General features: G+C 34.6%; 1 protein-coding gene across 2 annotated transcripts in view; it reads left to right on the plus strand.

Moving 5' to 3' along the window:
• Positions 1–66: 66 nt before the first annotated feature.
• The window catches only part of LOC128223645 (endophilin-B1-like), a 34,187-nt gene continuing 19,447 nt past the window's right edge, over positions 67–14,806 (plus strand). For both annotated transcript variants that reach the window (XM_052932919.1, XM_052932920.1), the window contains exons 1-3: positions 67–202; positions 3,237–3,378; positions 5,115–5,243. In XM_052932919.1, coding sequence (XP_052788879.1) covers positions 128–202; positions 3,237–3,378; positions 5,115–5,243 — 346 coding nt within the window. In that variant the 5' untranslated portion in view covers positions 67–127. The remainder of the gene's footprint in view (positions 203–3,236; positions 3,379–5,114; positions 5,244–14,806) is intronic.

Consider the following 14,806-nt stretch of genomic DNA (forward strand, 5'->3'; position numbering starts at 1 on the left):
AGAAAAAGTTAATCTTAAATAAAGGTTTCAATTACAACAATTGAAGGCGATATTCCGAAGTTCAGACTAATATTATTAAAATATTCACCTCTACACATGCGGAAGTGAATTGTAAATCAACAGAAAAATGGACGCGAATTTTGGAGGAAAATTAAAACGTTTTGCAGGCTCAGCCGGCACTGTTTTTAACAGAGCTGTGCAGGTATAGTTAAGTTTTATACATCTGAAGTAAAAATTAACCTATAATTGATAGAAATTTTAAATGAGTCATTTTCTCATCGTCATTGATTTTTGACATTTCTCAATTATTTAATTAATTAGTAATGTCATTTTCCATTTAAAACACAGATCAATGCAGTGTCAACCCATCTGCAGGGTTTCAGCTAAACAGTTATGGAAAGATGCAGCATAATTTAATGGGTTGTTTTTAGTCTAAAATAATAGACGTGTTATACAGGATTCTTCCAATCCCTAACGTCTAAACGGGAATGTGCAAAAAACGGGGGTGTTAATAACAGACATTGCCAAAAATATTGAAATTGTTTTAAGTGAAGTATTTTATGGTTGAAATTGATCATAAAGAGTTATATTCATACTTTACAATGTAAGTGTAATGTTATTTTGCACTAAACAAGCATTTAATGCATTAAAACAAGTTGTTTACCTTTCCACTAAAACGAAAGTTGACTGACATAGAAAACAATTATGCGAAGGGGAACAACTCGATACAATCGTAATAACTCGGCCTCCTCCGACAAAGCTTCGAGATAGACCTCGTTACACAATCGTAACAACTCGGCCATGGCCGAAATGTTCCGAGCGATTTAAAACTGTGCCCTGAAGCCTTGCAGGTGCCCTTCATGTATATATCGTTATGTTTTGACAGAATGAAATGAAAAAAAGTCGCCAAACTCATAATTATAAGTTGGATATTTATTTTTTTGTGTACGGAACTAATATAAAATTACATTATCTGGTAATATTTCTTGTTTTTATGATATTTTATAGACTCTATATGCTTTAACCCGGAATCCTGATCGGAACAACTACCCACTTTTGATACTTAACAATTTGTACGTGAAGGATTTGCCATATCAAAAATCTAAAAAAAATCCGCCAACGTACAATTATTTGGACTAGGTTGTTTTGAGAAAAACTTTAATTATAGTCCCTTAATGTAGCCGGTGTGTTTCATCTATCGGTGTACTAAGACTTCCTTTGCTTATTGTAAAATCGAAGTTGATATAGATGTATATTTTTTAATACATATATGTTGAGGATTTAATTACTTTTAAAATTATGTGGCCATAAAAGTATTTCTATAGTATATGTCCGACACCTGACCTATTTGTTGACATAGGGGTCGGCCATTTTATTTTGTGACGTATGTACAATCAACCGGTGTATATGACATTTTCAGTAGATAACAATACCAAACATGGAGGTAACGTGACCGCGAATATGCACATTGTTAAGAAGCACCTGTCAGTGACGTCATCAGCATATATAAATAGATGAAATCGGGAAAATCCGATCTGGGTTTTGCTAGATTCTAGCAATAGCAATGGCTTACATTTAGAAAGTTGAATAAGAATATAGAAAAATGTAATTACGTATATTTTTTTTTATTTTGAGGGAATACTTACGCGTAGAAACGACATGATCTTTAAATGTTTGTAGCTGACAGTTCTCTCGAATGAATATAAACAATTACGAAGTGCAGGTACCCGTTCACGTGATCGATATTCGGCATGTTTCGGATTACATCGATAGACAGTATACACCGATAGATGAAACATTGAGTATATACAAACATATTTGGCTGTTGAAACCTAATACTACCATTTTTAACCCAATTCCTAGCATTTTGTCAAATTTATAAATCCTCAATCTGATGTGCTTAATAGTAACTGATGACAATATTATTGACAGGACTAGAAACATGTGCAAGAAATCAGTCAGCAACTTAATGTTGTTGTTGAGTCTTATCATACCTCAAGGCTGCTAATTACCTACACTGGCTATATTACTGCAATAATTGAAATAAGACTTTTTGAATGAACAATCCCAATTTCTTACACTAGTGCTTGACTTTAAAAAAACAACAACAAACTATATGTATAAAATCCAGAATTTGAGCAATCCTTATTAATTCACTTTGCCTTGTGCGAATATCAAACATTGAATAAGCATTAAAAATTGCCCAAATCACCATTGATAATCAAATTATTTTAGAAGTTGACTTAACAAAGAGCTGGATTTTGTGACTCAAAAAATGGTGTCAGTTTGTTTTAGTTCAATATCATCTGTCAGTTTAAAGAACAAGTACAATTTATGTGTATAAAACACTGAGCACCTGATTCATAGTTATAAGGATGCAAAACTTGACTGCATTTGCCGCTGACTTCACTTGACAAACTTTGAGACAAGGCTACAGTTAAAATCTACTGTCCCTTCTTGAAGTCAGGTGTCCTTGCAAACATTTGTCAGATTGCCTTGTTTTCAGTTAAAACAAGTTTTATATGTTATAAAGTATTAAAATAATGTAAATTAACATGAATTATGGTGTTGAAGGCCTCTGTAAATTCTTAAGTTTGCTTTTAAATCATGAATCATGTGTATGAAACATAGTTTAATACTTCCCATGCTCTGACTATTTCATTATTATTTTGATTTCTTGAAAGGTTAAAAATCTAGCCTATATATGCAGATCTGTGTTCATCAAAAGTTTCAAGATTTTTTTAAAAGTATGAAAATCAATTTTGTGAAAGAAAAAATTCAAACCATCTTCATACTGGTCAAACATAAAATCATTCAGTTTGACATAATTCCTGATTTTATCCAACATATGAAAAGACAACACAAACACAATACATGTCACATGATGTTTTCTGCAAATAATTTACAGACAACACTGTGTCACAAAATACATCTAACATTGTAGTGTCTATTTCCTTACCATTATGGGGCCAAAGTTCAGCCCCATTTAGTGACAAATTGACAAAAGACATATATACTTTTTCAAATGTGAAAATGAAATTCCAAAAAATGCACTTTGAACACTTCAAAATTGTGTGATGAAAAATCATGTCATGTGATGAACCCATTTACAAGAATTTTACTAATAATGTTGAATCAGTAAATTTTGCAGTTGCTTTAGAGCCAAGCTTGTTTCTCTAGCCACTGGTTCAATTGCCAGGCTCAATTCATATTAAAATATAAATATGTTCACATAGTTCACAGAAGAAAAGTTGGGTTCAGCTGAGAAGACTGAGTTAGATGCTCACTTTGAGAATCTGGTAAATCGTTCAGAGAAAACACGGGTATGGACAGAGAAGACACTCAAGTCTACAGAAGCTCTGCTCCAACCAAATCCAAGTAAGTTATTTCTGCAGCTTTCTGGGTTTTTAGTCAAGTTGTTGTTATAACCTTTGTGTTGTTGTCTATGTTTGTGTGCAAAAACTTTCACATTAGTCATTCCTCCAAAACGCTCAAGATATTAAACTGAAACTCAGGGGTGTAGAAATTAATTCAAGTAGCAGGGAATATCCTAAAAGTAGGCGGGGGGTCTGGGTGTCCTCCCCCTGTTAGGGTCAAGGGGCAACGCCCCTTGTGGGATGAATTTAAGCCTTTTTAACCAAACATTCTAGTCTTCTGGTGCATGTTTATTTTGTAACAGGGAACCTTAACATAAATGTACTATAATATGATACTGAAACTGAGTACTACCCCCCCCCACCCACCAGTCAGGGCTAACTAATGAACCAAACTACTGTCAAATTCAGATTCAGGATAATATTATAACATTCCAGACCACATGCCTTGACATTTGCTAGCTATTCCCTCCTAATAATAATATGTAATTTCTTCTCTACCAATTATATACTTTCAGCCACTGAATCACTATTAACCTCTGAAAATTAAACATCTAACTTCATTTTCTGTGGTTCTAGATATTTCACCTGCAGCTAACTTATTCCATTTTAATAACCAAAAGAAATATCTGGACACTATGTGACATTTAAAGCGTACTAAATTTCACCCAACGTACGTGTAAAATTCATCAAAATAATGGATTATTTTGAGCAGTGACATCACCGCAAGCTTGTTCATTTTGTTTACACCTGGTTAAGTTTAACATGCGTATGTTGCATACTTACTACGCTTTATTGTGTCTGGAAAAAAATATTTATTTCAAAACATCCGCAGAGGGGATGCGACTAATAAGGTCATGTATCGAGCTAATGTTATTGTATTCGGAACACTGGGAAACCCAAACCTAATACTTGAAAAACATCCCAGAGGGGGATGCGACTAATGACGTCACATATCGAGCTATTGCTGTATTGTAGTCGGAACGCGCGGAAAGCAAAATAAACAATACCAACAATCAGGGTTTTAAACGGATGTAAACAGAACAGACATGACAAAAAATAACAGATTTTATTTTTGTTGATGCGGGGAAATTAGCCGGGTGGAGATGCTAAAGTAACCGGGTTATTTTACCGGCTCCCGGCCCATTTCTACACCCCTGGAAACTTAGTACAAATATTGCCAAAGACATGACACACATGAAAAGTGTGTACAACACATCCATGTGTAGTAATGATTGAGTTATGTGTCTTGTCCATCTGGAAAACATCAACTGACAAGGCAGCATCTGTGTTTGCTACACAACACTCTGGTTTAAATATGATGGAATTTTAAAGAGATAATCTCATTTCTATCAAATAGCAGTGTAGGACGCCATACTCATAGGGTGGCACTTTTGCTTGTTTGAAGCCTCTTATGCATTAGTAATATCTTTTAACTTTGTATGATTGCAATAAATAAGATTTTGATGATGGGAGTTTCACGTTATTCAAAGGGATCCACCAGGGTTTCCATTAAAAACTATGAAATTGGGTGTATGAACTTCCTTCCCAGAAAATTTGGAAGTTTTTGCTGAAATGTGGAAGTTAAGGTCTCTCTTACACTGCTATTTGTTCCACTGTTCTTCAAGTAGTAATAATAACTGTGTAATAATAACTGTGTTGTTATAAAAATTTGCAATTAAATAGTCACTTACAATATTTGATATGTGTTCTTTAATATTTGTTTTTCTTTTCTCCCAGACATAAGGATGGAGGAGATGTTCTATGAGAAACTTGATAAAAGGAAGCGAGACAGAAACAACGTCTATGAATCTCTGGGAGGGGTAATGGTCGATGCAGGGAATGAGTTTGGGCCAGGGACAGCTTATGGTAAGTTGTAAGAGTTTTCTTTGTATACTTGAAAGGCCCTCCGCGAGGAACAATGTCTATGAATATCTGGGAAGGGTAATGGTTGACATGGCGAAGGAGTTTGGTCCTGGGACAGATTATGGTTAGATAGGATTAGAAAAAGTCGGCAAAAGTATAATACACAGTCATAAGCACTACAGAGCAGCAAATTATTTTTCCATTGCAATAAATGTACATGAAGCATTAGACATGTCTGTCTCTTTTAAAGGTTTTGGTTTCAAACGAAGTTATAAATTGTCACTAGTTTGCTTGTAAGTAGTCTAGCTAGGTCAAGTCCTGAAAGTCTCATGTATAAATTGATGCAAGTTTTATACATGTTAATTGTAAAAGGATATTAATTCTATTTTTACCTTGGAATATCATATCTTGTCATATTATAGGCCCAAAAAAGTAGTAAATTGATCAGAAGCACTCAACATTTAATTCATATCACACCATTCTAATCAGAGATTTTCAAACTAATGGCTTTTCCATCATGTCTTGAAGTAATGCATGGCTCATGAATGATTCAGCGTTAACCCTTATAACATGAATGACAGGGCAGTGACAGATTGACTTGCCAGGAAATGGAAATATTGATTTGGTTATACCTTTAAGCAGCTTTTTCATTCAGTTTAAATCAACATAGTTTTCACTTTCTTTATCAGTCAGGCACAGTTGAATGAAATCTAATGTACAAAGTACTGTAGTAACTATTACCTTATTGTTGTTATTATTATCATCTAAAATAAAAAAAAAATGTTATAAAGCAATACATAATTCTTAAATTTATTTAATAAGATTACCAAGTTAATGTTACAGTTACATGTGAACATTACCGGGTCATTTTTTACCGCGGAAATTGGGGCTCGGCCTTTTCAAATTGGGAAATTTGAATTTGTAGACACTTCAAATTGGGAATATTTAAGCAGTGGTCAAAATGAGCACATGCCCTTCACTGGTATAATGTTTTCCAGGCTTCCTCAAATTCTGGGTTTTATATAGCAGGGCTTGTTCAGTATAGCAGGGCTTGTTCAAAAGTGTAATGCCAAGCAGTGGTATAAGAATTCAGGCTTGTTCAAAAAGTCTTATTTAGATGAATGTTTGAGGCATGCACATCAAGATCATACATTCAAATGATGGAAGGCTGACACACAATCACTAACAACCACACCTTTAACTTTAGTACAAACAAGGAGTCAATGTTTTAGTTATAAAAAATAAATAAATAAAGTATGTCTAAACTTGGGGAAAGCATATTTTTTTTCAATTAGGAAACAGCCAAATTCCAGTCCCTGCTTATGAATTTGAAAAAGCCCAACATTTAATGCAAAATAATTATTATAAATATAATTTGTAACAACATTGATAGAGACATTAACATTTCTATAACATTCCTCATTAAACCTCTGAGAATTTTCAAAATTGTTAAATAGTGTGAGTTTCAGACTAAAAATCCCTGTTTAGGCCAAAAAAAAATAATTGTTTGTTTAGGGTAACCTTCCCAAAATTTCTAGGTAGGGTAGGTAGGGATTTTGTTCTATTTTTTTTTTTTAAAGGCAGTCTTTCCTACATTACTGTCATTGCCTGACTTTCTTTTATCATATAAACAATAACTGATTAAAATCTGCATTTATCCGCCCTTCGTAACTCTCTATTGGCTAACAAATATTTTTTTGCTAAGAAAAGAAAAAAATAGTTAGGGTCGGCGCATTTTTATAGGTAGGGTCGGGTTACCCAAAACAGACATATTTTTTTATAGGCCTTATGTTATTCTGAAAAATTTGTCATTAAAGTTATGTATCTAGAAGCCAAGTCAATGTTTATTTATTGTTGGGAATTATCAACAAGAGTGTAATTTAAGCTATGTATAGCCTTTGTCTGACAATACTGAATAAATAGATACAGTAATATTCTTTCAGAGGTTGTATTTGTTTACAGAAAATATTATTGAACTGCTGTTACAATTGTAACTTCTGACATTTGAATGTGTAAATATCTCCCTAGTTCCTTTCCCCAGTTTTCCATTAACAAATATAATTTGTAATTTTTTTAATTGAATGATGGTCTTAAGCAACTATTTTTGTGACTTTCTAATCAAACAGGCAATTCTATTGAGAATAGTTGAGTTGCAGAAATAATTATCTCTCCTTTTTTATTGGTTGTTAATTTGTTTCTGTTTGTCTACTACATCAAACTGTCAGAAAGAAACAACCATACAAGCAACCTTGTTTTAAAGAATGAAAGTTGGAATATTGTGATAGTGACAATTGTGATAGGCTTTGTTGTTAACTCTACCCTTGGCCATAACTCAAAAACATTCAAGATATTCAAATTGAACTTAGTACAAATGTTGCCAGAGACCATATGCACATTCTTATGTAGTGAGATGCATAACTTTGGCTTTAATAATTATATTCAGATATTCCCCTTGTTTGACAGAAAAAACAACTAGCATTGGTATTCGCTCTGCAGCACTCTTGTTCATAATTATACAACCTTCAGCAATTGTGTTTTTTCTTGTATGCTTTTAGTGTATGGTGTTATTTTCATGCAGTATAGAAATTATTATTTATAAAATTATTAAATGGAGAGAAAAAATTGGTTTCATCCACAGCATAGTTTTTTTATTGTTTGTTTGTTTAGAATTCCTTATGAATTTTGAGGACAGAAAACAGCTTACACCTCAGCTAGTGGTCATGAAGTGTCACAACAACACTCAGAGACTGCTGTTTTAATAATTTGAATACATTTTAAATGGTCAGCCTTTTGTCCATGTCATACATGTATGTTACGATTGTGTTTCAGTTGCATCAAAACCTTTTGTCACTAAAATATGAGGCGAGCAAAAGATGTTCTCAATAACAGGGAAACTAGAAGCACTAAGGACTGTTTCACTTCCACCTTTTTAAATATATAATGAATTAGACATTGATTTGATTAATTATTGAAGATAAAGAAAGGTTGGCTCTTTTTTCATACCAGTAAAATGTTCTGGTACCTAACTTGATGGAAACGTATTGATCTTGTATTTATGGTTGATTAAGAGATCATTTACTACCAGTCCTTTGGGTCATTCAAAATTTCTTCTGATGAATACTGTAAGGGGACTATAAACTTATTGTTAGATTCTTGCCCCCTCTTTTTTTTTTCGCCGCCCCTTAAAATTTATTGACTGAAATAAAAATGTTGACCTAGCCTCTGTATTTGCTTCTCTGTCAGGTACTGTTGAGGAACCATGTTTAATTATACCTTCAGTGTCTTACATTCACATGTAAAAAAGAAAAATTGTTATGATTGAGATGGTAGTTTGTTTAGAAACACATGTATATGGTCCCTTTTTCAATAAAAACAAACATGAACACATATTCAATGGTGAAGCAGTTGCTTAAGAAAAATAAAAAACAAAATGCCCCCATTTAAACCAAAAAAAATTGGATGAAAATCTAGCAACTAATTTATATTGGCCTTTATTATGCAATTTTAAAGGGTTCAATTTTTTATTAGCTTTCAAATTTATTGAATAACTGTTGTTTTCATGTGATTATACAAAGGGATCGTAAATTATAAAACCTTGCAAAATTGGCCATAAATTATTTGGAATAAAACTACCTACAGTATTTAAAGGCCTAGTTTGAGCCTTATATAAGTGACCAATCCCCCATCCCCTCCCCAAAAAAACTGTGTACAGTACACAACCTCTGTTTATTGTTCTTAATCTACTTGCCTTGATCCCTCTTAGGCCTAAAAAAAAATATGTCTGTTTCCTGTAACATGCTGAAAAAAAGATGGGTCGGTAGGTAGGGATTTTTTTTTTTTTTTTTTTTTAAATGTCATAATGATCCAATATTCAAGTTTATTTCAGGTGAATTATTTTAATAAGAATTCAGTGTGATATATAGATTCAATCTTTCTGCCACTTAAAAGCTAAAACTGCTAGCTTGACAGCCATCAAAACATAAAATACATCATCATTGTAATAAATCAAGACTAAGTGATTTTTCACATCTATATACATGGGTGAAAGTTTGAATTTTTCAAAATACTGAAAATAGGGTGTTTACATAGGGAAATGCCATTTTCACAATACATTATAAAGGATAAATATTTTCCAAAATACTGAATTCAGTATCAATACTGAAAACTTTCACCCATGTATATATATAGGTGAAGCTTGACAAAGAAACAGCATTGTTTATCAGTTATTTTTAGCCATGGTACATGTATTTCAGTTGTAGAATGCATCCTGTTGAAGGGCAAGCCATGGGTTCGACTCCCAGTGGTGGCAACATTATGTGCAATTTTGAGCATTGTCAGTATGTTCACCAGGGAAGCAGTTCATCTTTAGACTTTGCAAATATAACCCAGTGAAAGAGTGAATCAAAGAACATTTAGACAATTTAATTTTGGCAAATGTTTTAAACAAAACTTTCAAAATGCATACATTTTCTAATAATAAAACATGATATTATTGCACAGACTATTTTAAGATAGACTGTGTAATAATATCAAGTTGTATTACAATTAAATGTACATGACAACTATTATAAAATAAAATGCTGTTACAACAAGAACAGGCAAGAATCTCCACAAAACATAATTTTATATAAATCAATACTTCGATTGATAAATGACTAGAATCAATGACTAAACCATTTAACTCTTAGAGGCTGTCAGAATTGTACAGATCTTTGGGACCAGTGTAGCCCCATGGTCTACGCTGTTCACTGCTTGGACACTTAAACCTTACCTGTTGACTCGACAGCGAACAGTGTAAAATAACAGATTGGACTGGAATATGTTTAAATAGCCTAAAATCAGTATCAAAAAAGCTTAGACTGACTAATAAAAAGTAATACCATTTTCTTTTTTAAACAGTAAAACAGCAAAACTAGTACACGTACAGTACCTTAAATAGTTTTCACAACTTATTTTTTTTTAACAATTTTCAGTGTTTTAAAAAGATCTGCTGTATTAGATCCACTGTTCATTCTGTAAAAATCTCAAGCACGATAATCAATGTAACTTTCAATAGAATACCCTGTTGTTTTTTCCTTTTCTGGACTACGGGGGTTAAAACATTCCCAGAGTCAAAACTTGGTAAAATATGTTCTGACTCTGACGAACATATTATTTAGTTAATGCATCTTCGTTATGTAATCCAGTGCATCCTTGTCAAATTCCAATATGCACCAGCGATTGTTTAGTTGCAACGACATCTTTCTTACTTTAACTTTCACTTTCAGGTTTATCTTTTTTTCCGGAAGTAAACAAAAACATTTAACGTTCCTATTGCCAGTATTGCAACATCGTATTTTTCATAAATGGCAAAACCATAACAGTTTTGTTATAAAACCACGGACCTATAAACCAGGTCCGTGATAGAACTAAACTATAACACTGACAACGATCTACGTAGTTCTCCTTTCACTTTCATTAAAATTGACAGGAAGTTAGCGTGCTCCTGTTTTCCGTGCTTTTTAGACCATGTGGTATGAAAAATGTTTATTTTTCTGTTAACTCATTAAAAACTTATAAGAATATTTTTTAATTAACTGGAGAAATAATAAAAAAAAACTTAAAATAAATGAACAAAATATATCCTAGCATTGTTGTTTTTCAAAACCATTGCACTTAGCGAAAAAGTGGAAGGTATCCGTTAATTTGCATAATGGGCGGAGTTAATATTACGTCATTGAGTTTGAGTGCTGCTAATTGACAAGGTTACCGATCAGATTCCAGATCGATAATCACTTGTCACTTCGGGTGTAAATTGCTCTTGCGGGTTAAACAAACATTCAGATCATGCATTGAGGCTCCTTTCAGATGATACCGACTCTCACACCGAAATATCCCGTGTCAAAACTGATGCATATTACAAATGGATGATGCGTTGATTTCGGGTCATTTACGATTCCTGTGCGTCAAAACCCGGGAGATCGGGTCAATTGAAAGCCCTGCAGTTTAATGTCACAGCCATTAAGGTTTTTGCCATTGTTTCAACTTGCCAAACCGGAAACGTTTGTAACTATGCAACGATTCGGACACTACCAAAATATTTAAATTATCGTTGTCATCATAGGCCAGAGATCGCTAAAAATCTGACTTTTCGAATTTTGGGGCATAAAAAAATTGCGGTCGGCGGTAAAAAATTACGGTCGGTCGGGTTACAGGAAACAGACATTTTTTTTTTTTAGGCCTTATCAGATTTCCAATATGAGTATCCTGCTGTGCAGTTTTGGAAGTTTTATTTTAGAAATGGACCCTAAATAGTCCTGAGCCAATAAACGAATACACAGGAAATTGGCCCCTACTGTGACACCAGTGCAATAAGCAGGATATGCACAGCAGGGGATTATCATGCCAAACATTCCTTAAACTAGGCCTGTAAAGCAATTGACATTGGTATTAAAACACGATGTGAAGCAGAAATATACATCATATACCCTGAGACATATGTTTAAGTATGTAGCCTTGTATTACTTTTGGGAGGGGGGGGGGGGTATGAGGAGCATCAATTTGTTCCATGGATTTACCGCACCTATTTTTCAGAGTCGAGCACCCAGTGACAAACTTGTTGCTTTGGAACCATTTCAAGGTTTTCGGATAACTAAATAATAATTGTCACATGCATGAAATAAACCACTTTGTGCAATAATGCGGTCATGTGATAATAAATCCTAAATTTATAAGTATGAGGAATATATCTGAGAATCTTGCTTTTTTTCCTTGATGACAGAAGCCTCTTGACTTATTTATCATGGTATATGAATCATGCATGTTCGCAAAGTAGAAAGCAGGACTGGTACTGACATAATTATGTCATATCAAGCAATGATTAGAGAACTTGTTTCACAACTTAGTTTTGTCTATGATACTGGCTGTTGCATTTTGTGAGGCAATTATAGGTCCCAATCATCTACACTTAGTCAAGAAAATTTATGTCTAATGATCAAGAAAAGGTAATGTTCCAGTGCTTTTTCTGCTGTTGAAGCTTTGGGTATATGTCTCTTCCTTTGAACAGGTTGTGTGTCATTTGTATTTCCATAGAAAACTAACTTCTACAATGGTATAGGATCATTATTATGAAAACTGCCATCCCTTACAAAGCATGAAGAATATATCATTAATTTCTGACTTGTGAGATTAAGTCACGTCGCTGGATATTGTTTTTTCTGCTCATTCCCATAAAAAAAAGCGTCTCGGATACTGTTCAGGAAAATCCCATAAAATAAAAGCTTCACGGATATTGGAAAATCTTGTGATCTGTGTGGGCCGTTTATTCTATCTCGTTGTATAGTTTGAATAGTGGAGTGTCCCATAAGGCCTGTTTGAACGATTGATTACTGTTTGTGGCAAAATATAGCGGTAGCTTTTGTGCACTTTCTAATAAGTTCTGTATATGGCCAAAAATATACCAGTCAGAGAGTAATGTAGTCCAATAATGGTTCTAGTTCCTTGCCCAGTCTGTCCAGCTTGAACAAAATTTTTTATCTTCATTTAATGTTAAATATTAACACTATAGTAGTTGATGTTGTTTTAAAGTAATTGTAAAAGACATACTGTGTAATAAAGGGGTGTCTCCTCCAGACAGAAGTTTTAAAAGTAAAACTTTCAGAAATAGTTAAAAATTGTTCGTATGTACTTACGAAAGTAAATAGTTTTGTTGCAATACAGTCACATGTTCATACTAACAATCTTTTATTTTTTAGTGGTCTAAATTATGTTGTGTAACTAACCCACTAATTGGGCCAGCCACTATCTATATATGCTACTTAACCATATTAAAAACAATAACGGCTGACTGCTGATTTACTGAATTAGATGTATGGGAAATCTTCAGAAATATTGCTGTCTCATTGGACAAAATGTAATATAGACCACTAAATATGCTTATTGTGATAAAAGGTTTTCCATGTCAGTACCATTTATACTGCATATAGAGTAGAGAATTGTCCAGCCACCCTATTTCAGCAGGATATCACCAAGGGAATATCTTTAGACCGCTGGGTGTAAGTTCATCTGACAGATATAATTTGTAGTTTCCATTGGGAGGGTTAGAAAGTGGAAAATCCTTCTGGAACATTAACAGATATAGATTTATTGCCAAGGAACATTGGCTAGTCTGGCTCTACTGTATGAATGTGGACTAGTTTTGGACTATTGTATAGCAGTTTGATGCTCATATTGTCGTAATCCAAGGCTTTCTTACCAGTAGTATTTTCAACTGAGTTCTGTTTGGGTGGGTCTGGAAATGCTGGGCTTTTTTTGTTAGTAACTATTTGAACTTAACTTAGTGTTTGGAATTGGTCTCATAATCCACGGCTTTCTTACCAGTAGCTGTTTGAATCTAGCCTAATGTGTGGAATGGGTCTCATTATCCAGGGCTTTCATACCAGTTGCTGTTTGAGCCTAGCCTGATGTGTGGCATGGGTCTCATTATCCAGGGCTTTCATACCAGTTGCTGTTTGAGCCTAGCCTGATGTGTGGCATGGGTCTCATTATCCAGGGCTTTCTTACCAGTTGCTGTTTGAGCCTAGCCTGATGTGTGGCATGGGTCTCATTATCCAGGGCTTTCATACCAGTTGCTGTTTGAACATAGCCTGATGTGTGGAATAAGTCTCATTATCCAGGGCTTTCTTATCACTTGCTGTTTGAACCTAGCCTGGTGTATGGCATGGGTCTCATTATCCAGGGCTTTCTTACCAGTTGCTGTTTGAACCTGGCCTGATGCATGGAATGGGTCTCATTATCCAGGGCTTTCTTACCACTTGCTGTTTGAACCTGGCCTGATGCATGGAATGGGTCTCATTATCCAGGGCTTTCTTACCAATAGCTGTTTGAGTGTAGCCTGATGCGTGGAATGGGTCTCATTATCCAGGACTTTCTTACCAGTAGCTGTTTGAGTGTAGCCTGATGTGTGGAATGGGTCTCATTATCCAGGGCTTTCTTACCAGTAGCTGTTTGAGTGTAGCCTGATGCGTGGAATGGGTCTCATTATCCAGGACTTTCTTACCAGTAGCTGTTTGAGTGTAGCCTGATGTGTGGAATGGGTCTCATTATCCAGGGCTTTCTTACCAGTAGCTGTTTGAGTGTAGCCTGATGTGTGGAATGGGTCTCATTATCCAGGGCTTTCTTACCAGTAGCTGTTTGAGTGTAGCCTGATGTGTGGAATGGGTCTCATTATCCAGGGCTTTCTTACCAGTAGCTGTTTGAGTGTAGCCTGATGTATGGAATGGGTCTCATTATCCAGGGCTTTCTTACCAGTAGCTGTTTGAGTGTAGCCTGATGTGTGGAATGGGTCTCATTATCCAGGGCTTTCTTACCAGTAGCTGTTTGAGTGTAGCCTGATGTATGGAATGGGTCTCATTATACAGGGCTTTCTTAACAGTTGCTGTTTCAACCTGGCCTGATGTGGGGAACTGTGGTGCAGTTCTCATAATTCAGAGCTTTTTTTCCATGAGCTGTTTTAACCTCACCTGTTGTGGGTTGTAAGGATTTTTTCATAATTCAGTACTGTATAAGGCTTAAAAAACATAACCCTA

Source organism: Mya arenaria, chromosome 17 (genome assembly GCF_026914265.1).
Source record: "Mya arenaria isolate MELC-2E11 chromosome 17, ASM2691426v1".
In the NCBI taxonomy this organism is placed as follows: Eukaryota; Metazoa; Mollusca; class Bivalvia; order Myida; family Myidae; genus Mya; species Mya arenaria.